Source organism: Hypomesus transpacificus, unplaced genomic scaffold (assembly GCF_021917145.1).
Source record: "Hypomesus transpacificus isolate Combined female unplaced genomic scaffold, fHypTra1 scaffold_62, whole genome shotgun sequence".
In the NCBI taxonomy this organism is placed as follows: Eukaryota; Metazoa; Chordata; class Actinopteri; order Osmeriformes; family Osmeridae; genus Hypomesus; species Hypomesus transpacificus.
In genome coordinates, this window is record NW_025814035.1 from 165098 (window position 1) to 191345 (window position 26248).

General features: G+C 41.1%; 1 protein-coding gene across 1 annotated transcript in view; it reads left to right on the forward strand.

The window, feature by feature from the left end:
• Positions 1–26248, forward strand: part of ints13 (integrator complex subunit 13) — a 50158-nt gene that overhangs the window by 10151 nt on the left and 13759 nt on the right. Inside the window, exons 4-10 of the mRNA XM_047017682.1 lie at positions 3995–4197; positions 7255–7335; positions 7662–7752; positions 7990–8118; positions 13144–13228; positions 21263–21355; positions 22453–22542. Coding sequence (XP_046873638.1) covers positions 3995–4197; positions 7255–7335; positions 7662–7752; positions 7990–8118; positions 13144–13228; positions 21263–21355; positions 22453–22542 — 772 coding nt within the window. The remainder of the gene's footprint in view (positions 1–3994; positions 4198–7254; positions 7336–7661; positions 7753–7989; positions 8119–13143; positions 13229–21262; positions 21356–22452; positions 22543–26248) is intronic.

The window sequence follows — 26248 nt, forward strand, 5'->3', positions numbered from 1 at the left end:
ATAAAATGTATTTGTATAGCCCTTTTTACACGCAAGTATGTCACAGAGGGCTTCACATGCGCCCATAGAACTGCCCCTCAACCAACCTAAACCCTCAAGGAAGACAAGGAAAAACTCCCAGATGGAGACTCAGACTCTCCAGACTCCATGGGAGAAAAAATGGAAGAAACCTTGGGAGGAGCAATTCAGAGAGGGATCCCCTCCTCCAGAGACGTTTGGTAGGAGAGAGTGTCAATGGGTTTTGAAACACCAAAACCCATTGTTCGCCTTTATAGACGTTGGATGGGACCGGGAAACTCGCTGTTGGCCGTCATGGAGACTGGATTCCGGGTGACGACCTGGTCCAACGTTGGCAGACCGACGACCAAGCAGGTCCTGACAGCTCCAACCCCCCACACCACAGGGAATGTGTGGGGGGGGACAGAGAGAGGAGAGCAGGGATTAGAGAATGCCAGGAGCAGCTAACAGTTACAGTCATGATAGAATGAGATCCCCACCGGTCAAGTGTGGACTAGTGCAGCAATTTAACAGAGCTAAAAAGGGTATTTGATGCAGCCCCACACAGCGACAGCCCCCCTCGGTTGGAACATGAAATCTGTTCCAGGGGAAAGAACTCTAAAATAGGTTATACTTATACGAATAAGGATGAAAACAACCAGTCCCCCGTTGTCTCCAACTAGTAATAAAAACTATAATAGTAACAAGATACAGTAACCGGTTTACTTTATTTGTAACATCTAGATGGGCAATGTGAACATAAGCTATAATTACAATTTAAAAGTGACATGTGATACACACATAGGCAAGCACACACCCCAGGTTTACATAGAAAGTACACACATACTTCCTTTTAACAGTCATAGAATTGACTAAACAAGAACGTTTTTAATCTAGTTATAAATGTCGAAACCGTATCAGCCTCCTTAATTGAGATGGGTAATTTGTTCCAGAGAAGAGGTGCTCTATATGAGAACGCCTTACCTCCAGCTGTTTTTTTCTTAACTTTGGGTATTACCAGATAGCTGGCATCTTGAGATCTTAGAGTCCTAGCGGGGCAATAGGGTGCAAGGAGACCGGAGAGGTACAGTGGTGCCAATCCATGCAGAGATTTGTAAGTTAGTAGTAAAACTTTGAAATCAGCTCTGGCTTGGATAGGGAGCCAGTGTAAAGAGATAAGAGTAGATGTTATATGATCAAACTTTCTTGTTTTAGTCAATAGTATAGCAGCAGCATTTTGCACCCGCTGTAAAAAATGTTGGTAGGTAATTGGGAGGCCAGAGAACAACACATTGCAGTAATCCAATCGGGATGTAACAAAAGCATGTATTAGTTTTTCAGCATCATCCTTTGAGAGGAATGTTCGTATTTTGGCAATATTACGTAGATGGAAAAATGCGGTTCTGGTGGTTTGCTTAATATGGTACTCAAACGAAAGGTCTGGGTCCAATGTGACTCCTAGATTTTTTACCAGCTGGCTTTGAGATACATTGACGCCGTCTAAGTCTAATGTCAGATTGGATAAATTATTTATGTGCTTTTTTGGGCCAAAAATTTGACATTCTTTGAAATTTGAAATCACAGCCCAATGGAGCAGTATCAGACTCATATCTGACTAGAATTATGAGTATGATAACGTCAGGCTATCATCTTCAGACTATGCCGACAAAAAATCTTTAGAATTTCATTGATAAGTCAAACCGTTCATGAACAACGCGCAAATGATTTTGACAAAGAGTACGCTAAAGCGGACGTGAGGCCATGACTGCAATGGTTTACCGCAGGGGTGGGGAACGTCGGAAATCATGGGGAACGTGCGAAATCATTTGGTCCGGCCCGGCATGGCACTGCAGGAACCATATTATTTGGTGCATCATTGGTTGGCAGCAGCACTATTTTAATATGTGGAAGAGGACCGTGGAGGCGCGCAGCGTTGCGTACCAATGTACCCCCAAAAAATAAATGCGCGCTCGCATTAAGTGTGGAATTCCTTTCTAGCAAATCAAACCCAGAATACGTTGTTGGTTTAGGCTAAGACTCGAATGTTTACGACGTATGGCTCCGCGCCTGATTAACACTCAGATCGATAAGCAGTCTAAAAAATGGTAGCAGTATAAAAAATAATACGATCCCTTTCCGTAATCAGGAAATGTTCAATTCACCCCTAGTCAAAACAGGCTGCATCCGTGCCAGCTAACATCACAAACCTCACCAAAGAGAAGCAGTTCCAGCCATCACATTAGGCGTGAGTTAATTAAATGTTTGACCAAATATAGCAGGCACATTTTTAAGTTGATAATTCTGTACGGCCCCCCAATGATTTTATAAATTTCCAAATGGCCCTTGGCAGAGGGCAAAGGTTCCCCACCCCTGGTTTACCGTATGGAGATGTAACTTTGGAAATGTCATCACAAGCATGTCATCTAATCATCTTCCAACCACTATCTCCTTGATATGTCAAAATATGACTGAATTACAGCTGTTTATACTTGGGTCAAATCTAACAACGCTAGCCACAGGAGAAACGCCTTACTTTTTTTATACAGTAACTGAACACAGAAATTTATACTTGGGTCAAATCTAACAACGCTAGCCACAGGAGAAACGCCTTACTTTTTTTATACAGTAACTGAACACAGAAATTTATACTTGGGTCAAATCTAACAACGCTAGCCACAGGAGAAACGCCTTACTTTTTTATACAGTAACTGAACACAGAAATTCACAGCAGTGAGAATCGCTCACTGGGATAACCAGGTTCCTTTGAAACGCTAGGTCATAGGATCGAATCCAGCCACAGTCATCAAGCATGTTGTGAGAATGGATTATCTGTTTAGTGAAGCCAGGTATGCCACAGTAGCTGTCTAGCAGTATAATCACAATGGTATGAGTGTTTCATTCTCAGGGGATTTATACTCAAGAAGAGTCAGATTTCTTGTGCTTTGTAGATATAACGCTGCTACATCTTGCCAGCGCATTGGATTTCTTGCATCATAAATTCTGAACAGTTTGACCCAAAATCACAAGATTGGACTCTTCTGATTCTTTGTGGCATACCAAGTCCTAAAATATTACACTTTCCCATGTCGGCCATTTTGGGCGTCGGCCATTTAGATTTTTTTCCTAAAATGATATTTACTGAACGCATTGGCTTATTATTACAAAACTAAGTATACCTTTTTTGCACAATGCCATGAAGGTAATCAATTTTTTCACCGTGTGGCCAAAAGGTATAATGCATAAAAAAATCTATTTTGTATTAGTTTTACTTTTGCTTCTTCAGCAAACTTATTTTCCTTCTTTTCTGCTGCTTGGCCCCTTAATTGCTGCTTGCAGCTATATTTAATAATGTAATTCTAATTCAACATAGTTTAAAAAGGAAAACGTCATGTCCCTCATCCCCATGGGGCCCCGATCACCACCAGAACCGTGTCTGTCCGGCTTTGAATCCATATTGGTGGTGGTGGTTCAGCATGGTATTTCTAATTTAGAAATCAGATAGCTTATCAGGAACAGCTGTAAATTATAGAGATACTGGTTGTCTGTTGCTGATATCAGATGGATCCAAACTTGGATGGAGAGGTAGTGAGGATGGGATCCAGAAGGCATGTTGTTTTACGGTGGGCTGTAAATAGTCTGTTTGCTTTAGTCCTCAAGTGTCCCGACGGGTACTAACTGGTTACTGTACTCTCTTTGGGTGGTGGACAATGTTGCCAGAGGGGACTGCTTAAGAAGGAGAAAGGATGCTGGCCACCAAAATGCTATTTAAGTTATTCTGCACATACCAAACCGACACTTCTAGGCACATCTAGCTATATGTGCCAAAAGCACACAGAACCCTGGGTCACTCCTCTCCGCTTCCAGTTTACTTCGGCCAACGACTGGAATGAGCAGAAAAAAACATTTAAGATGAGTTTCATTTCCATATAATGAGACATTTCGTTTAACTTCTACCTTATTTTTTCTGACCTTCCCTATTCCTTTATCCTTGTGTTAGCTCATGTCAGCCCTGGCGGCTGTAGGGCCACCTAATCCCCGGGAAGACCCTGAGTGCTGCAGCGTCCTGCATGGGCTGGTGGCGGCAGTGGAGTCATTGTGCAAGATTACAGAGTTACAACACGAGACGCGCACCACTCTTATGGACACTGCCGAGAGGGTTGCCAACAGAGGGCGCATTATCTGTCTCACCAATGCAAAGAGGTATGTGTGTGAGAAACCTTGCTCAACCAAAAACACTCTGTACTGCTGTTTTTATGCATCTGCAGGCCATGTTTTCTGATTGTCTATCCGTCCATCCCATTTTTGTAAGTGTAATTTTCAAGAATTCCTTGAGGGAATTTATTCAAATTTGGTACAAATGTGAACATTTGGCACACATTTGGATTCAACGATGGACTGTTTTGATTTTGCTGGTCTTAAGTAAAAAAAATGTATTGGTCAATTGAAAAAGTAAAAAATATCAAAACCAAAAATGTCACCCAGAAAAACATTGGTGTTAATGCTACACAAAACACCTATTGGAATAATGCTATGAAAATACAGTAGTTATAATAAAACGTCTTATCACTCACCCTTCTGTTTATGGAGCTAGAAAGCTGACAAAAGTATCTGAATTTGAATATGAAAAATCTGAAATAATTGTGTGTAGAATTTCATAAAACTGAAATATTTTGCTGTTGAATATGTAATATCTGAATTATTTGTGTGCAGAATTTAATAAAACTGAATTATTTTAATCCAAAATTCTTTTTTTCTAAAATTCAGATTGCAGGAATTCAGATTCTTGAAATTCAGATTGCTGAAATTCAGTTTCTTGAAATTCAGATTGCTGAAATTCAGATTGCGGAAATTCAGATAGCGGAAATTCAGATTGCGGAAATTCAGTTTCAGATTTCGTCTGAACTAGGCCAAAGGTGAAACAGCTTGCTTTCACAGGAAAAAGTAGACGATTTCAGAACGACCGAACTTTACCTCAGAACAAACTGAGTTGCTAGTTGGAGGAATACCCAGATCACACATACGTATCTGGGATAGCATACATACGTCCCGATGTGTTGAAGATATGTCAGCAAGATCTAGTATGGAGATCGTTGGCATTTGATCGAAACTGACTTCCAGACGACGTGTGGACGATGAATCCAATCACACCCGGCCGCACTACAGATATATCCTGTTAACCATAGATAACTCCTTATATCTATGCTGTTAAATACTATGTCCGATTTCTCAGACAGCAAATATTTCACTATCCATAACCGATCTGAAATGTCACTTAGGAAATGAACATAGCCTATAGGCTGAACTTTGACTTTGATAGGAATAAGGAGACAATGAAAAATATGCTTGACCATCCAAAATTGGCTATTAGTAATACAGTAGCTAGCTAGCGTGACTTGATTCAACCTGGATTTTCTGTGTGGGCAACAATAAGAGACACAATTGAAGTTCATGATTTTATATCAGGCTGCATGTTGATGCCATCAAGCTCTTAAAAGAACTCCAACACAGAAAAGAGAACAACCGAACATAAATATATAGGCTATAGCTTTGACAGTTGTTCCGCGTCTTCCATCGGTCTCCGCCGCCCTCTGACTCTATCTCGACTCACTTGGTAACAGTAACTGCCGATTTTGGCAGAGGAGAAGACACAAGTTTTTACAAGTTTCATAAGCACTTGCTCCATACTCTTCCTTCAACGAACAACTCTTAGCTTTTGTTCTGGGGTAAAATTCGGTCAGAGAATGTCTAGATTTGGTTGTTCTGAAATCGTCTACTTTTCCCTGTGAAGGCAAGCTGTTTCACCTTTGGCCTAGTTCAGACAAAATCTGAATCTGAATTTCCGCAATCTGAATTTCAGCAATCTGAATTTCAAGAAACTGAATTCCTGCAATCTGAATTTCAAGAATCTGAATTCCTGCAATCTGAATTTTAGAAATGTGTATTTTTGGATCAAAATAATTCAGTTTTATTAAATTCGGCATATAAATAATTCAGATATTGTATATTCAACAGCAAAATATTTCAGTTTTATGAAATTCGACACACAAATATTTCAGATTTGTCATATTCAAATTCAGATACTTTTGTCAGCTTTCTAGCTCCAAATCTGTTCTGTTTCATATTCATTAAGATCTATAAAATGAGTTATTAGGCAGAATGCTGCATCAGTCAGGCAGTAACTTGTTAATACAGTTAAACGGTGAATGACATGGGCGAAGGTCTTGTCAATTTAATCGTTAAAATAAGCATTAGATTACTCCATAATAAAAATAATCGTTTGTTGCAGCCATAATGTTCAGGTACATGACTGTACAGTTTTCTATTTAATTAGAAGATTAAAAAAATTACAACTGTTATGGCTGGCTAATTGGCGTTGCCAAACAAACCATATGGCTTTTGCATACCACCCTATACAGCACAATGTAGATAACTAACAGCAACAAATATGATACTTCTTAGTCTACATGTATTGACATACTATTTTACGCAAACATCCGACCATTGGATCCTTAATTAATACAAATAAAAATCAGGGGAAGGCACATTAACCTATTTCTTGGATGTCCCTAACCAAATAGCAGGGCTCCAGACTGCGTGAGTACTTTTTACAACTACTTGCGCATGTGCAACCTGCAAATTTGACTTGAGGAGGGCGAGTCTGCCAGATTTGGCCAATGTGTGTGAGGGGGGAGGGTTTGTGAGTGATTAGTAACTGCGTGGGTAACGTCACCTACACTCACTTTTGTGCCATCACACTCATTGTCCGTAAAAGTCAACCATGGCGATTAAAATGTGACTGAAGTTAGGGCTGGGTAATATGATGATGTATCTAAAATCTGCTTTAAAGTTAAGAATGTAAAGATTAAGTTTCATTGGTTATGCAACGTTGGATAGAACGGTGACCGGTCACTTTATCAAACACTTTTTTGTAACAAAATGAAATCCGGTTGAACCACAATGATTATTTGCACTTGCTTAAATGCTCCCAAATATATTTTGAGGTCGCACAGATGCAATTTTGGTTGCATATGCTCCCAAAATTGTCGCAATTTCGAGCCCTGCTGTATGTGTTGTACAGGTCTGGACAGACGGGTGGAAACTGACACTTGACTGGCAGAGGCATAAAACAGCAAGGCGGTTATTTCTAATTGAAGCCTGAAGTGTTACGCCTGGGTGTAAAATGATTTAATTAAGACTTCAATAACTTAAGCATATCATTCCTGTCAAACTTATTTTTCCCTTTTGTCCATTTTGCAGTGATACTCATGTACGAATGCTAGAGGATTACGTCCAGGAAACGATCCTAGAGCAAAACAAACTGGCAGCTGGCTCAGATAGGTGTGTTTGCATGTGTACATTATTGTGCCAAGTGAGGATGGCAATTAATGAATTTACATTACATTTAGCAGACGCTCTTATCCAGAGCGACTTACAGTAAGTACAGGGACATTCCCCCCGAGGCAAATAGGGTGAAGTGCCTTGCCCCAAGGACACAACGTCATTTGGCACGGCGGGGAATCAATCCAACAACCTTCTGATTACTAGCCCGACTCCCTCACCGCTCAGCCATCTGACTCCCTGACTCTCTGACTGAATTTGTTTTTACATACAATTATTTATTATTTGAGGGTCATTGCTACAAAATGTTTTTGACTGCATTTCAGACTAATGGCAATCCAACAGTGTGAGCTGGTTCTAGTACACATTTACCCCCAGGGCGAGGACACCTTGGTCTCTGATCGGACAAAAAAAGAGGTGGGTGACAATTAATGGACCTTAAGGTCTATTTTTTTGAATGTGTATGTACTTATTCATGAATCAGAACAAATGTGCACAGCTTTTTTAGTAGCATTTGATTCTGGCCAGTATGCTATTCCTTGATGGCCCCCACAACACCCACTTCATATGTAATTACAATGTTGTTAATATTACTTGATGGTAAAGGGGAAGTCAGTGTTCAAAATGAATGACAGCATTCCTCCCGTTCAATAGGTGTCCCACCTGCTGACTAGTGAGGTCCACAGTGTACGGGCAGGGAGGCATCTGGCCTCTAAACTGAACGTTCTGGTTCAGCAACACTTTGACTTGGCATCTACAACCATCACAAACATACCCATGAAGGTAGTGTTGTGTATTTCTGCAGGTTGTACTTTACTAATTCACCTCAGTTACACCCACTTCCCTCAAACCCACTCCATTATAACGGGGTTAGACCAATCACCTGGGTTAATCAGTTTGAAGATAAAAGCTTGCTTTCAAACCGCAGTCATGTATGTTATCGCTGCTCAGATTTATTTTATTCTTCACCTGTCCAGGGCTTGAAATTAACTTTTTTACTTGGTGGCACTGGCACTCCCAACTTAAAAAATGTAGGAGCACCGGCAAAAATGTTGGACCCTATCAAATATTAAGGAGCACAACAAAAAAACTATGTTCTAGATTAATTTTGTGCGCTAGTTAGCTCTATGTCACGTGACAACGGAGTGCAGTGACAAGGCGTGACTGATGGCTAATATCAACAAATCTAAAATATGCAATAAAGTTTAGAATGTAAAAATGAAGTTTAATTAGGGCTCTTAAGTCTCAAGCATTTCAACCATTTCACACGTTCTCACGCAGTGAGTAAGGAATAACTTGTTCCGCTATATTAACGATTCAGCAAGTGTTTTGCAAATAAATTAAAACAGCAACATAACGATTAATTGCACTTGCACAGATGCTCCCAAATATATATTTTAGGTCGCACAGACACAATTTCGGGAGTATATGTCAACAAAATGGTTGCAATTTCAAGCCTTGCTTGAAAAGCTTAGACTTTAAAAGCCTAAATGGTTTCTGGGTTGCTTATTATAGTAATTTATGTGTTAGGGTGCAGGTATATGTTGTTATAGGTGTATTTTTATGCTTTTATTTAGTAGGAATTTGACTGCTAGATGAGACAGTATTTATGTATTTAAAACAGGCTGTAAAACTTTGTATTTCTCCATATTGCCGCTTTTGCTGTCTCCGTGCTGCCCCAATCCAGTTTCATGCACATTCTTCTTTTAACCATACAAAGCAAATTAATTATAGAAAACTGAATTAGCTAAGGTAAGCATTTAAAAGTTGCTATTGAAGGCATTGCAACGAGGTCCACTGTTTTTTCTCTCCAGTTTTTTTTGTAGTTTATATGAATAATAGTTTGTTTTCCCAGACGACAAGCCCTTAACAAGCAGTTAACTACCAAATCTTAGGCCGAATCCCAATACTCCCCCTTACCCCTTACCCCTTCCCCTTAGTTTTGCGCGTTCCCGTGAGAGCTAGTGGTGTCCCAATACTCTTTTGGAGCTAGGGGAAGGGCTAAGACTAAGGGGTATACACCCCTTAAAACCAAGTAAGATCGGGAGCTTACTTGAAACCTAGGGCTATGTGAAAACTGCGCGACCGGCAACAATGGCGACCAAAATCATCCAGAGAGTCCGATAAATGTTATATTATCGGCTTAATTAATTGATAAAAAAATTATTACAGTCTTGTTTTGTGTTATATACAGTCATGAACATATATATTTGCAACCATTTTCCTAATTGAAACGTTTCTAAAAATCGCTAGTTTGGTACGTTAATTTTACAGTTCTGAATTGCACAACAGTCCCGCATTTCTTTGACTAGCATGTCTACAGTTCTAAGTAAACTCCATTAGCAGCGAATTTCGTTTAATATCAGTGCATAACGCTACTTGCTTTGGAGATATCGATACGTGCTAGATGACGTACCTGTAACCAAGTGGCGTCCCATTTCCTAGGGCTATGTAGCCCTTACCCCTTACTTTCGAGGGCCAAGGGGAAGGGGTAAGTTAAGGGTAAGGGGAAGGGGTAAGGGGGAGTATTGGGATTCGGCCTAAGACTTTCTGATGTGTTTCTTGTTTGCATTCAGGATATTTTTTTTTTTTAGATTTTACTAATTATAGACCATCTGACATGTGGATAAGTCTCCAAACGCCTCCTCACAAATCACCTTCAAATATAATATTTCAATCCCAAAAAACAGACCACTGCTCAGGGCTCGACATGAAGTTTTTGAGGCACTTGTCCTTTGGACAAGCACATTGTACAAGTACAGTTGGAGATTGTAGCTAGCGTCGGCAGCTGTGAACCTAGCAAGCATTAGCAGCATTTGTATCGATTCAATGTACGTAGTTATACTGTATATCAGGCAATATTCAACTATAAAGTAGGCTTTACACTTTTTAACAGGGCTGCCAACTCTCACACATTGGCCGTGAGACATTCGCATTTCAACCAGTTCACACGGTCTAACGCCAAACCTTGTACTTCTCATGCTGAGAAGGCAATGTCAACCAAGTAGTCCTGTAAACAGTAATGGACGAGGCGCAGGCACACTACACAGAGTGAAGCAACATTGACACGCGAACACCCGTGAAAGCTCGTCTCGGGGCTATATCTTATTTAAGATACAGTTTAGCTATACATATAAGTTTATATATATATATATATATATTTGTATACATACATACGTTAACGTGAGACTCTTATCGGGCGATATAAAAAATATCGCCGTTAATCTATTCTCAAAGTTGGGTTGGGAGCTGGGTCTATACTACGCAAGCTATGATGACTTTCACCTTGATATTTTAGCGCGGATGTATACCTAGCCGAATTGCACTGTAGGGGGCGAGAACGAGTCTTCGAACTTGTGTGTATGCCTTGTGTATGAAATTATCACATCAAACATGACGTGCTAATATGGATGCAGCTATGAAGCTGCCTGGTTTGCTTCAGAGAAAATGTATTTTGAAGGAGTCCCAATGGAAACCTCGACAAAGGCTAAGGCAGATTCGGTCACTCTTGACACAACTCACACCAAGGGAACATCGGATAAAATAATCTGTAGAACCATCAAGACAATCAGAACGTTACCGGAAGGGGCAAAATCGGCCCGAGTATCCTGTACTGTGTCCCCAGAATTAGCTAATGCGGAAGATGCCGGGCCAAGCACTGATGTCGGAAAGAGTCGTCGTCACACTACGATGTTTGAGTAGCCTGATGTTGTCATACTCATAATTCTAGTCAGAATATGAGTCTGAAAACTCTCCGTTGGGCTGTGACTACGGGGCGTGTTTCAACCGAACTCGTAAAACAAATGCCTCTTCGCTCAATTGGATAGACCTACAACCAATCAGAGCAACGTAATATGTTGTTTGTTGAAAACGAATTCAACCCAAGAGCTCTTTCGTGACGTTGTTGATTACCTTACTGTTGATCATCTGTCCATCATCGTATAAAGCCCGCCCTGGCAATTTCATTGGTCCGTCCCGATTCTGGTTTTCTGTAGTTGTCCCCATTACGAGACCCTCCAGACCCAACTTCCCGACCACATTTTTTTGTGGGCGGGGAGAAGTTGGGCTGGCAGCCAGGCTAATGTTTGAGTGCAACCAAGGCAAGCCCATCAGCACAGCTCTATCAACTAACCTAACTAATCTAATAAACAGTTAATAAACACATGTAGGCTGCATTTTATTGAACATAATTTATTTTCATCACCAATTATCATAGTAGAACAGCTTTCTCAAGCAGTTTGTGATGCATTTTGGAAACAGGAGATGAGCCCCTGGTCTAATGTGCCACCTGGCTTGAAGAACCCGTTCTCAAAGACTGCTTGATTTACTGAAATGATTATGAAATGTTATTTTCTACTAGCCATTAGCCTACTTGAGCAAGTCACAGTTTTCCAAAGCCCTGATAGTGTAACTGAGACGACACAGTAAATAATTCCTCTTTCAAGTAATATGCCCCCGTTCAATTGTTGAGCATTAAATTAGCTGCAAGGTCTGTAGAGATCTTGGGACAAAGCCACTTTTTTTGTTTTGCTAATGCAGAATTCGGTCAAATAAAATCGGTAAAATAGACGTAATGAGTGGAACATAATGTGAAGTCACATGGCATTTTATTTTGTGTGACTTTTAACTTGTCCAGTGGGGCATTTTTCTTCCACTTGCCCTACAAAAAAATCCACTTGTCCCGGGACAAGCCTTAATGTCGAGCCCTGACTGCTTGACCATTCCAGTTGATCACTTATATCCTGATGCTGTTTCTCTCACCATATTAAATGCATACCATTATGTTAATCATACTGCACACATCTCAGCCCATTTCATCAGGCCTTAAGCCTAACTTTTTAACTGCCTTTTTGTGTTTAATCCATCACATCACAATGTTGTTATTACTCTCTAGGAACAGCTGCTGTTTTCATTCTGTATTTTCTGTTTTGCTAGCCCACATTAAATGTTTGCGACCAGGTCAGTACTCTCACACACACCCAAGGGACCGCAGAATGCTCAATACTCTACTACTTTGATTGGCCCTGACTGTATATCCCAGAAAGGCCGAGGACAGAACAGGCAGCTCTGGTCCTGGATCTGCCCCAACGTTGAATGTAGGCTTTTGATTTCAGCCCAACTCCAACACACACACACCTAATTGATGACATTTAAGAACCAAATTGACCAATCAATATACACAATTTTGGTGCTGGGCTAGAACAAAAGTACACAACTAGGACTGGAGCTGCCCATCCCCGGTCTAAATCAACATAAAAAGTTTTGGGCAGGAATGAATGCATCCTGTAGTTGTCCAAACTTTCTCCTTCATATCCCAACCATATGCTGATTACGTTTTGACAATAAGATCTCTAGTGAGATACAATTGGTCGCTGCCCCATCCTTCTCCCCCATCCTTTGTAGTGTCTTGCTGTGGTCCTCTGTGCTGTGTTGAGTAGTAGATGTTGATTTTTAGAGCTACTGTAATTGTAAACCTTTCATCACTTACTACCTCATGCTCTCTATCATTTGAGTTGTGAAAATGTCCATGGCTGTGGCAGGCAGGTAGATGCCTTTTCCCCTTACTTGGTAACAAATTTCTCTGCGTTTCACATGGACCTATGTTATATATCTGTTGTAATGTTATCTACTGAGTCACGTACACTTCTGGATGGAGAAGAGTGAGGTTGCATCTTGCTCTGTCACTTTGGACCCTTATGAACATGAAAGCAGATGTGTGTGCGAACGCACGCACGCCAGAGATTGCACTTCTGCCTGAAAATTATATCTTGCTGATCTTTTATTTCCTCTTGCACTATGGACATAAAGGAGGAGCAGCATGCCAACACATCAGCTAATTATGATGTGGAACTTCTCCATCACAAAGACGCCCACCTGGAGTTCTTCAAAAGTGGTATGTACTAGTTGGGGGGCCAAGTAACGAAGCTGAAAAGCCACCTATTGGGGTTCTACCTTTTCTTATTGGGTGAATATAGGCGCAACCTAGTTTTCCTTCATATACATTTAGGATTCCTCCGTAGGGCCTTTTTTTCATGTGTATCCGAGGTATTAGCGCCACCGCTGGTCGGAGGATACTGTAGGCCATTTATATAAATATGCTAACTAACATTGAACTTCGGTTTTAGCATAAGTCAATAGTGTTTAACAAAGCGGAAATTAGCATTGCGGCAAGCGTTACGTAGGAGGGTTCTAAATTAACAACCGCCAACCCGCCAAATGCGGGCTAAATTTCATTTTGGCGGGTGTTAATAAAAACTCGCTAGCCAGTTTGGCCGGCAATGTGAGGCATTTCATGAACGATACATAAGGCTATGTTCTCGGCATGGTTATTGTTAATTTATCCCCCTGCAGTAGCCTACGTTTACCATGAACACTGTGCTGTAATCCTACGTTATTGTAATATGGAATCTTCCATATTATTATATTAATATGGAATCTTTATGATTGAGGTGGTGATTGATGAAGCAACATTTAACATAAATACAAGGATAGATATTGATTTCAGATTAAGAAAGTAGTGTTGCTTGTATTATCAATGTTAAAAAATAAATTATTTCAGAGGCGGCTCTTGTTGCCGTGGAAACAATAAACAATAACACGAGCCAGCTGTAGCTGCTGCAAATGACCCAAATTTTTTTTGTTGATATCCTATAATGACCAGAGATGGCGCTAAACTGCCAAACCTATTTTCTATGTTTGCCAGGGGCAGAACAGTGATCATGTTCGTAATGTAAGCAATACGTAACGCTAGCCGCAATGCTAATTTCCGCAATGTTAAACAATATTGACTTATGCTAAAACCGAAGTTCAATGTAAGTTAGCCTATTAATATAAATAGCCTACAGTATCCACCGACCAGTGGTGGCGCTTATACCTCGGATACACATGAAGAACATGGGAGTCAGATGGCTGAGGGGTGAGGGAGTCGGGCTAGTACTCAGAAGGTTACCGGATCGATTCCCCGCTGTGTCAAACGATGTTGTGTCCTTGGGCTAGGCACTTCACCCTTCTTGTCTCGGGGGGAATGTCCCTGTACTTACTGTAAGTCGCTCTGGATAAGAGCGTCTGCTAAATGACTAAATGTAATGTAATGAAGAAAGGGGCCTGAGGAGAGAGTTCCGGCTTCAGGGGCCTGAGGAGAGAGTTCCGGTTTAGAGGGGCCTGAGGAGGGAGCACTGCAATTGGACCCTATTGGCCTGAGGAGGGAGCACTGCAATTGGACCCTATTGCGAATTTTGGCTACAGCGGAAGTTCGTCAGTACGATTGTGCACAGAGCCTATTAAGTTGCCTGTATTCGTGCAAATGTTCCGTTTGACGGTTTAGGCTTGAATAAAGTTTTTGTGGCGAAAAGTGAAGCTAACGGTGGCTAACTTGCTAGCCACAGTCACTTGCGTCACGAACACACGAGTGACTACCTGTATTAGAACATTAGTTTAGCAGCTTGTTAACTTTTGGGATATAGTTAGGCTAACTAGCTTTACCTAACACGGCAAGACAGCTGCATAAAACGCCACAAGCAAAGAGGCCATGTTTTACTCATTTAACATTGTCATAAAAAACGTAATGTACTAATTTCTGGGGAAATTGTAGGGTGTGCTTGCTTGCGTCAGTTGCAGATGGGTCCATTTATTGTTATTTAAACAAACCGAACCCTCTTTGAAACAAGTTCTACCAACGTTGTCATCAGCAGTATTTTGTATTTTTTGTATTTTTTGCATATGAAAATATGCCCCCAAACATGTAAATAAGCTTGATATTTATTTTGGGGGAAATGGCTAATTCAAAGGAAGTTTGCGGGAAGCGATCATTGTCAGTAACAAAGCCAAATGCGACCTTTTGGTCCCAGTCTAGAGCCCTGCGTGGAGAAGCTGAATTGTGCTACGAGCAAGCTAGCCTAGCTGCTGTTGATAGCCAAACTTCACTGAATGTGCCGGAAATGAAAAACGTTTCTTTTGACAAAGTTTAGGCTGTGGCATTGGCAACGTAAACAAAAATACAAGCAACGCAATGGCTAACAAGACGAACCTTTTGACACTTACGTTGTCTATGTAGCCCAAATATTGAGGAATCCTTAGGGGTGGGAAAAGAAACGCTGTACGCAAGACACTGGTAAAAAAAATATCCACCGCGGTTTAACCTAGGAAGCCAACTGGTGACAGAATGTTTTCGGCGCTCCCCTTACCTAAATCTAAAGTCCCAGAATTGTATATCAATTGGTGAAACTATAAGACTACTAACCTCAACTTCTGTTCTGTTATCGCAGGACACGTGGTTGAAATGCCAAACTAGTAGGCTGTGGTAGCTCTACTTAGCCTAGCCTACCTATTTTCCGACCCCTAAAACTCTATCAATATTTGCACTACATACACAACGAAGGTGCCAAAACATGTAGCTCGGTATGTTTCCTAGCTGTGATATCAACACCCTGTATTTTTGTATGCCCTTCGACTGGCTAGCTCCTGCGATTCCCACACAGCAGTAGTCAAGTAGCTAGCTAGCTCGTAGTACAATTTACTAGGGTCAGCAGGGCTCTATGCTGAGACCAAATGGTCACATTTGGCATTGTTACTGACAATGATCGCTTCAAGTAAGCTTTTTTTGAATGAGACATTTCCTCTTAAAATGTCAAGCTAATTTATGTTTTTGGGGGCATATTTTCAGTTATCAGTTGGTACTGTTTGAATCGCAATTCCATCTGAAATACCGCTGGTGAGACGTTGATAGAATCAGCTTGTTTCAAAGGGGGTTCTTTATTAAAGAATGAATGCAATATGAGTAGGCTAAATGCTTGAAAATATCACTAGAAGGGAAAAACTTAAGGGACGTTTAAGTCATAGAGGTTAGGACCATTTTTAAACCGGATTGCCCATTTTCTTCCGTTTTAATGCAACTCTTCAACTATGAAGCTGCTATACAGCCGATCACCATTCCCTCTTGCAGGGAAAATGACCAGACAACCGTTTCATTTTACACGTCACTCTTAGTATTTTGAATAATAAGTATGTATTTTTACATAAAATAAAAAAAAATATCAGCTGCAAAATTTCCATCCCGACAGGCCTAATGTTAAAGCAAACAGTAAAACCCCCATTGCAGGCCTGTTTCGATGTTTGGGTGCGGTGAGACCCAAAACGACTGGTCATTTCACTCTGTGAGCAAAATAAAATAAGGTACTTTATAACCTTGGTGATCCGTGTCTGTTATGCACTGGTCTCGGCAGAAGAGCAGGACAGAACAGAATGGCGTTGTCCACGTGCGTAGGCGTCAATGCTGCCTAGGCTATTCTACCCAAAGGAGTTGGCACGATGTCCTTGCAGCTCCTATCGTCTGGCGTCCGTTATTTTATACACTCCCAATTAGTTGCGTCCACATCGGCAAACTATTTACTTTACAACCCTCATTTTAGCTTGGTTAGCAAAACAGTGGCCAAAAGTCAAAATTCACGGTATTAGCTTTCGAGCTAAGCATTACCCACAAGTCCATTCATATTACTTACAGTAATAAAAATAATCACGGGTAAACAAGCAAGCATACATACAGACTTTAAACTTTTGAGTAGACGATTTCTCGGCTGCTTTCACATGAATCATAAATGTTTTTTCTTTGACTATCGCGTTGACAATCCCAAGAAACAAGATGTTACACTTTTGTGCAGTATTCTCAAACTTGCTACTACCGTTTTCAACCAAACGGGGCATCCAACTATATATCTTTTTCTCCACATCTCTGCGTCTACACTCTTCCTGTTTCTTGCCTCAACCAATCAGAAATAAATCATTTTTCCTAGTTACTAACATTTAATTCTCACAATGAAATCTTTCTAAACAATTTGTCCACAGCGTATTTAACATAATTAATTTTAAACATTAACGTTATATATTTATAACCATTGAAATGTAACCCTTTATTTAAAATAGGCCATCTTTTTAAATGTATTTATTACAACCAAGTATTTTAGTAGCTATATATACTTTCCACTGGGTTACATGTACAATATGATATACACTGATATTATTAAGCTATTACATCTACTTCCGGAAACAGTAGTCTGCTATTTCACAGAGGAGTTAGCATCATGACATTAGCCTCTGTTGCCGTTTTCAATCGTTAAAATAAACATTCCTCACAAATAAATGGTCATTTTAGGATTTATTATGACATTAGATTACAAGTAAATGATTCGTTGGTGAAATTATCATTACCTGTAGTTTTAAACCAGTGTAGCTCACTAACGCTGTACGTGACACACTGGTATGAACAAACAATTTCACCGCTGTTAAGGAAGCCAAACGGTGACAACATTTTCGGCCCTCCCCTTACTGAAATCAAACTGTTTTCAATTAGTGGAACAATCTGACTACTTACCTGAACTTCAAGGCCACAACCTAAACTTTGTCAATCTGTTAACCAAGGGAGATGGGAGAGATAACATGTTGCTAATTGTGTTTCCAGGCTGTGATATCAACACCCTGTATTATTGTACGCCCTTCGACTGGTTAGCTCCTGCGATCCGTAGTATAAATCAAATCACATTTATTTGTATAGCCCTTTTTACACGCAAGCATGTCACAGAGGGCTTCACATGCGCCCATAGAACTGCCCCTCGACCAACCTAAACCCTCAAGGAAGACAAGGAAAAACTCCCAGAAAAACTTCCAATGGGAGAAAAAATGGAAGAAACCTTGGGAGGAGCAATTCAGAGAGGGATCCCCTCCTCCAGAGACGGTTGGTAGGAGAGAGGAGCAGAACACAAGCTAAACATAGTCATACAGTGTCAACCCATTGTTCGCCTTTATAGACGTTGGATGGGAACGGGAAACTCGCTGTTGGCCGTCATGGAGACTGGATTCCGGGTAACGACCTGGTCCAACGTTGGCAGACCGACGACCAAGCAGGTCCTGACAGCTCAAACCCCCCACACCACAGGGAATGTGTGGGGGGGGACAGAGAGAGGAGAGCAGGGATTAGAGAATGCCAGGAGCAGCTAACAGTTACAGTCATAATAGAAGGAGATCCCCACCGGTCAAGTGTGGACTAGTGCAGCAATTTAACAGAGCTAAAAAGGGTATTTGATGCAGCCCCACACACCAAAACAGCGACAGCCCCCCTCGGTTGGAACATGAAATCTGTTCCAGGGGAAATAACTCTAAAATAGGTTATACTTATACGAATAAGGATGAAAACAACCAGTCCCCCGTTGTCTCCAACTAGTAATAAAAACTATAATAGTAACAAGATACAGTAACCGGTTTACTTTATTTGTAACATCTAGATGGGCAATGTGAACATAAGCTATAATTACAATTTAAAAGTGACATGTGATACACACATAGGCAAGCACACACCCCAGGTTTACATAGAAAGTACACACATACTTCCTTCATAGAATTGACTAAACTAGAACGTTTTTAATCTAGTTTTAAATGTCGAAACAGCATCAGCCTCCTTAATTGAGATGGGTCATTTGTTCCAGAGAAGAGGTGCTCTATATGAGAACGCCCTACCTGCAGCTGTTTTTTTCTTAACTTTGGGTATTACCAGATAGCCGGCATCTTGAGATCTTAGAGTCCTAGCGGGGTAATAGGGTGCAAGGAGACTGGAGAGGTACAGTGGTGCCAATCCATGCAGAGATTTGTAAGTTAGTAGTAAAACTTTGAAATCAGCTCTGGCTTGGATAGGGAGCCAGTGTAAAGAGATAAGAGTAGATGTCTAGTGTAGTAGTTAGCGTAGCTTTAAAACGTACTTACCGGTCCGGGGTCTGCATCTAGGAGCAAGACGGACCACAGAACTTCTCCAGGGGCCCATTCTTTGTAGGTCGCTAACTCAGTTAGCTGGATTTGATTTTTGACTATTTGTCATGATCTTAGATTGTTCAGTTCTTCAACGCTCATTCTGGACTTGCTGTCATAGCAACAAATCCTTTAGTTTAAACCTGCTCGGGAGCAGGCTTATTTTATGTAAACAAGATTTGATTGCGGCTTTATAAGCAGAGGTGAGACAGGAAAGTCTGTCACAGCCATGTCTTGTCCGTTTTTACGACAACAACCTGTTGCGGAAGGTGCAAGAATAATTAATTAGCAGAATTCACATGACTCTAATTAATCTCGCACAGATTCTTTAAGAAATATAGCTGTTTTCCCGTGAGGTTGTCATTGACATAATTAATTTGTAAGAACCACATTAAATGATACGACATTAAAGATGATAAACAGAGAGACTAAAACACCAGTTCTAGGCTATTTACTCTGCTTCTGTCTGGAGAGGACAACTACAAGCCCAGAGCCCCCCACACCATTAACGATTTGCCTGGCCAACGACCTGAACGAGTTCTACTTTAGATTTGAAAGACAATTGGACCCCCCCATCTCCACAGAGACAACTCCCTCCATTCAGGAAAGAGAAGTTAAGGAGGCAGAACCCCCGCAAAGTAGCTGGGCCAGACTCTGTCTCTTCAGCCACCCTCAAGCACTGTGCTGACCAGCTGTCTCCGATCTTCACCAACATCTTTAACATCTCCCTGGAGACATGCCATGTGCCAGCCTGTCTCAAGTCCTCCACCATCATCCCTGTGCCCAAAAAGCCAAGGCCAACAGTACTTATTGACTACAGACCTGACCTCCTGTGTAAACTTACATGGCGATAAAAACGAATTCTGATTCTTACAGCAATTAACCACGATGATGATCGTGACTTATGATAATCATAAGTCCACAATAATCTAAGTCCTGTAGAGCAATCGATGCCATTCAATATCTGAACGATAGCTAGTCACATCACATGACCCCCTAGTCTTCAGAGAGGGACGTTACTGACAGATAATGATCACATCTAATAAAATTTGTTGTATCATCTAGTTTTACAGAAATACCGGAAATACATTTCAAGCTTATTTACGTTTTTGGGGAAATTTTTGCAGAGTACTGTTTGAATTGCAATTCCAGCTAAGATACTGCCGGTGACAACATTGTTAGATATAGGTTAGGACCATTTTTACATAGGATTGCCCAATTTCTTTGTTTTGATGCAAATGTTTCAACTATGTGTGGCTACATTGTAGCCTATCACCATTCCCTCTTGTCAAGGGAATTTACAAAAGAACCCCGTTTCATTCGACACTTTAGTCGTGGTATTTTGAAGTGTAAATGAGCAGCAACAAATGTATGCTTTTAATCTATGCCATCTTCATAAATATTAAGTATGGATAAAATATACATAAATGAGTTTTGTTGAAAATGTAAGTACACACAAATTCTCGGTATGTTTGGATGTTTGATATTAGACCCATCTGCAACCGACACAAGCACACCTCTGTAGTTATTGATGGCTGAGCAGCAAAAGCACCTATTGCGTTTCTACTTTTTTTACTACGCATCTTCTTCGGTCATTGGACTCTACGGCAGCCCCTACGGAGTCTACGGCAGAACCGTATGGTAAAAAGCAGCAGAGCCACCTGTTGAGGACCCAGGACCAGCTTTGTGCTCTCAGAATCATGTAACCAATGAGATACGCATGTGACCTGAGTATATATGCCAGCGAGCATGTGCAAATGAAGGTTGTCGTGATGTTACCATGACGTGATGCCCCACTGTCTGATTTATTGATGTCTAGGGGAAAGTATTGTGTTGACACTGGGTACAGATCATAGATTTGCTGCACGACTCACTCTGATAACACTACCAAACAGGTATTTGGGTGTGTCAGCAAATCTTCTCTTTCCCACCAAACTTGATATATGTACTCTGAACCCTGTTCTAAAATGTTTTTGGGGTCATTTGACCTGCTTGGCCCCCTCATTGCTGCTTGCAGCTATATTTGAGTTTGATTTAATCTGTTATTTTTCCATGTACCATATGTGTTTTGTCATTTTCACTTTAGACATTAGCATTGTGAAAAGATTTGATTGAATCTTTGTTTTTTTATGTGCAGGTGACCTCCACATGGCAGGCAGTACCAGTCGAGACAGCGGGCTCAAAGAGACAGTTACACTTAAGTGGTGCACTCCTCGCACGAACAGCATAGGTGAGAAATGTAAACCCTGAACAATTCTGAATGATTTGGGGGTTTATCATGTTGATTGTGAGACATATTTTAATTGTATGATTGTATTGTGCAGTATACTACCGTGCAAAGGAGTGACAAATTTATACATTTTGTTATAATGGTTTTATTCTGGGGTATCCAATCATGTTAAAATATAGTTAACATAATGGATACATATGCCAATTTCTTAAGTTACGGTAGTACCATGCAGAGTCAAACATTGACAAGCACAGTGTTGCAAAAAATGATGTTGGTGAAAAAATCTCACCAGAAGAGCCACGTATGGAAATACTTTGTAGGGTAGTATGTGATATATTAGTATCATCATAGTATGCGAGGCAGATGACAATGAGAACATCGTCAATCACCAGAAACCAATTTGCAAACACCACCGTTCATGTCCTTTATGGTTTGCAGCATACGGCAAATGGAATACCCAATACAGGAGCATACGAAAGGAGAAGGCACAACAGGGTTAACACATTTTTACAGAGGCTTTAAGATGACATAGTTGGCAAAATTTGTGTTTTGGAGTTTGGGATGTATATTTACGTTTTGTGCTCATAGCAAACAAAATTTAAAGGGCCCCACGAAGCATGTTGAATCCACTCTTGCTAATTATAAATTATGCTCAAGTCAAGATATATTTTTTACAAATGATCTCCAAGTCATCTGATTTCGCTTAATGTCTCCACTCAGTCCACACAAATATTTTGCCTTTAGACCTACATGCATTGTGATTGTACTAATGTATTGTTGTTGTCATAAGTAGGCTACAGCCACAGATATTGTAGGTGACGGTTACTGTCAACAAATGAGAGTTGTTCAGTAACCTATTTTTGTTTTTTGCTTCGGTATCAAAAATATTATTGAGTACTGTGAAATTTCACTGGTATTGGTGCCGACTACTGACATTTTGGTACCGTGACAGCACTAGCACAGTTTGAGCATTGATATAGGTGCTTATGATGAAAAGGCAAAATATTTAATGAAGCAAATAATTTGATCATGCAATAAGACTTGAAACCATTTATGTAGCTTATCTGTATCATCTGTCTTCCCTTGGTGCATATCAGAACTGCACTACTGCACCGGAGCCTATCGCATCTCTCCTACAGATGTCAACAGCCGTCCCTCTTCATGTTTGACCAACTTCCTTCTTAATGGTGAGTCTAGCATATAAAGTATATTTTAGGAGTTTGTCCTGGAGATCTGGAGCCATTTGTTACTTTCGAAACGATATTAAATTCAAAGGCCCAAGTCAGCCCTAACCGTCCTATCTTACTATTATCTACACAGTAGGGATGGGCGTGGTTAATCAAATATCCAAATATCCTGAAGTAAGTTAGTATTCGAATACTTATGAGAGTACTTGAATCGACCCTGCAACCTTCAGATTACTAGCCCGACTTACTAGACAGATTACTAGCCCGACTCCCTCACCGCTCCCTCACCGCTCCCTCACCGCTCCCTCACCGCTCCCTCACCGCTCCCTCACCGCTCAGCCATCTAACTCCGACATTCAATTTCGTCCAATGTATCTTTTAACTTTTTATTTAACAAAATAATTGGTTTAGCATTATTGCACTTGGTTTATGTCTGAGATATTTGTTTTTTAAGTTTTGTCATGTTCAATAAATTGATCATGCAGTTTTTTTCTTTATTTAAGCCTAACTGTAAGGCAGATTTTCTATACAGCATTAGTATCTGTAAGGTCAAGAGGTCCTGCAGCGAGGCCTCCACTGAGCAGAATATAGCACACAGCCCAGACAGTTAAGAGACTGTGAGGCAAAACATGTACGAACTGGGACTTGAATGTAATTAACAACCACTTCAGCTGTTGAATGCTCGAGTGTATCAGTGCACTGACCACTGAAGACCCGTTAAAGAAGTAATTCTGTGCATTCTATATCTGTACTGTCCAACTCGTGTATTTAAGCATGGCTGAGACAGTTTTCACACATGCCATCAGTTTGTCTTGAACTGATTGTTTGATCCGGGCGCTCGACTAATAAACCAAAGTCAAACTCCTTTCCTTTGTCGTGACTCCCTCCGGGCTGCTTTCTTCAGAATAACCTCCTTATCACCAACTGTTATTTATTCTAATAGCGTAAGTCACAATTCTTGCTAGAATTTCTAGTGGTTCATGTGTTTACTGTATGCATTGCATCATGTCAGGCTAATTCAGGGTTTGAAATTAACGTTTTTACATGGTTGCCGTGACAGAGGGGCTCTGTCACTAGCCAGGCTTGCAAATAGACAGTTGTTAAATCTCTGTGGGTGCACACTAAGAGTTCAGCTTGTGTTACCGTGTCATCCGCTGACTTCTGACTTCCGGGTATGGCAGACGAGAAAAGGCCAACTAGAATGTGAGTCAAGGGGGTGAATAAATGGTCTTGGTGCCTCGCTGCACAGGTGCAGTGCGAATGGTGGAATATGTATTTGTATTTGTCGGTAATTACAATATCAGTGATGTATTTAAGCAATAAGGTACAAGAAGCAGTACATTATCGTCAATAAATTATGTGTTCCAGGGTGTTGCCGGCTGTCAGGGCTAACAACACCCTGGGACATGTACTTTATTGACGATAATGTACTGCCTCGAGTACCTTATTGATTTTAAAATACGGTTACCAGCGAAATTATAAATAGTAAATAAATGGTAAGCTGTCTTTCAGCACAAAGTAGTTATAGCCAACAAACCATGTGTATCCATTTCAGTAGCCGAGAGAAAATAGTCCCGTACGTGTGGCTGTTGCTATGCAATGGACAAATAGCATTGTGAACTTCACGTTTGTTAGCCTAGCAAGATCAGGTACCATCTCATACATTTTCAATGCTAATTTTATAAAAGTTGCCTTTAAAATAACAACAATGACAATGGTACACTTTCAATAAAATAATATTTAATTTAAACATTAGGCCTAAACATTCTAAATCAATCATAAATGTTTCGTAGGCACTGGGTATATGCTAGCTAGCTACATATGCTGTAACGCTAAACTAGTTACGAGTGACTTGGGACTCGATATACATTAGGCTGTTGTTAAAGTTTGCTTATGTTGATTTGGATATCTCCATTAATTGTGCATCTGTGGAAAACGTTGTTTTAAGAAGCCAAGACCAGGTCATGTAATTGCGTGGCTACAGAGTTAAAATTAAATAAGTGGATAACTATCTAGTCTGCAACTAATGGCTAGCAGATGTGAACTCGTAACTAGCTAGCTAACTAGACCTGACCTTCCGTGCAACGTTTCAGTGGCTGGACCAGCTAGTTAGCACTGATAGCACGGGACAGTCCAATATTGTTTCTAAAAAATTTACCGAATGTTGCTAGTCTAGCTTGCTAACCAATAAACTGCTAAACACGAGTACTTGTCTTTCCTCTGCAACCTTTTAGTTATTTTAAGTGCGCACTAATGGGAACTCTCCCCTTTAAGGTAAATGTAAAAAGGTGTACAGTACTTTATCGCTCAATAATGCCCACCCCGGAACTCCCTCTCAACCAATCAGAATGCTTGATTTCATCCAGCCATATTATAAAACAGCATAAGTAGTTATTGTGCAGTTGGTATGTTCCTGGTGGGCGGGGCTACCGATATAGTTCAAGTTCAAGTCTTTATTGTGAGATGCACAGAACAACACAGGGTCAAATGGGTGGTAACAATCTCTTGGAATCCTGCCAGCTTTCTTGAGGCATCGTGTGTGGAAGGTGTCCTGTAGGGTTGTGAGCTTCCTGCCTATGATGAACTCAGCAGACCGGACCACACTACCTAGGGCTTTGCGGTCCCTGTCTGTGCAGCTCCCATACCACACTGTGATGCAACCAGTCAGTATGCTCTGTATAGTGCATCTGTAAAAGTTAGTGAGGATGACTGAGTCCATGCCAAACTTCTTCAGTCTCCTCACAAAGAAGAGACATTTCTGGGCCGCTTTGACCACCTTGTCCGTATGAGCAGACCAGGTGAGATTATTGCTGATGTTCACCCCGAGGAACCTGAAACAGCTGACCTTCTCCACATCGGATCCGTTGATGTGTAGGGTTTATGCTCCTCTTCCTGCAGCCTCTTATAGTCCACAGTCTCCTTAGTCTTGCTGATGTTGAGAGAGAGAGAGGTTATTGTCCTGATGCAATGATGTCAGGTTATCAACCTCCTCTCTGTAGACTGACTCGTCACCGTCAGAGATGAGGCCCACGATGGTTGTGTCGTCAGCAAACTTAACAAGGAGTTTGGAGCTGTGTGTTGCCGCATAGTCATGAGTGAACAAGGAGAACTGAGGACTGAGCACACAGCCCTGGGGGGTGCCTGTTTTGGTGATCAGTACGGATGAGGTGCGGTCACCAATTCTCACCACCTTTGACCTCCCCATCAAGAAGTGGAAGATCCACTTGCATAGGGAGGTTCTTAGTCCCAGGTCCACAAGCTTGGAGACAAGTCTGGAGGGGATGCAGGTGTTGAATGCTGAGCTGTAGTCAATGAACAGCATCCTCACATACGTATTCCCTTTGTCCAGGTGGGAGAGAGCTGTGTGCATGGTCAGGGCGACGGCATCGTCTGTAGACCTGTTGGACCGGTATGCAAACTACATAGGGTCCAGAGTGGGAGGCAGCGAGGAGCAGATGAATGATTTGATTAGCCACTCGAAGCACTTCATGATGACAGAGGTCATGCTATTGGTCGATAGTCGTTCATGCAGGTGACCTTGGTGTTCTTGGGCACAGGGACAATGGTGGTCTTCTTGAAGCATGTGGGGAGTACAGACAAGGCTGAGAGAGAGGTTGAAGATGTCACTGAAGACCCCTGGTAGCCACGTGTGAAGAAGTCAATGTGCTGATAGCATTTGGGCATGACCTTCTTCATGTTGGCTCTG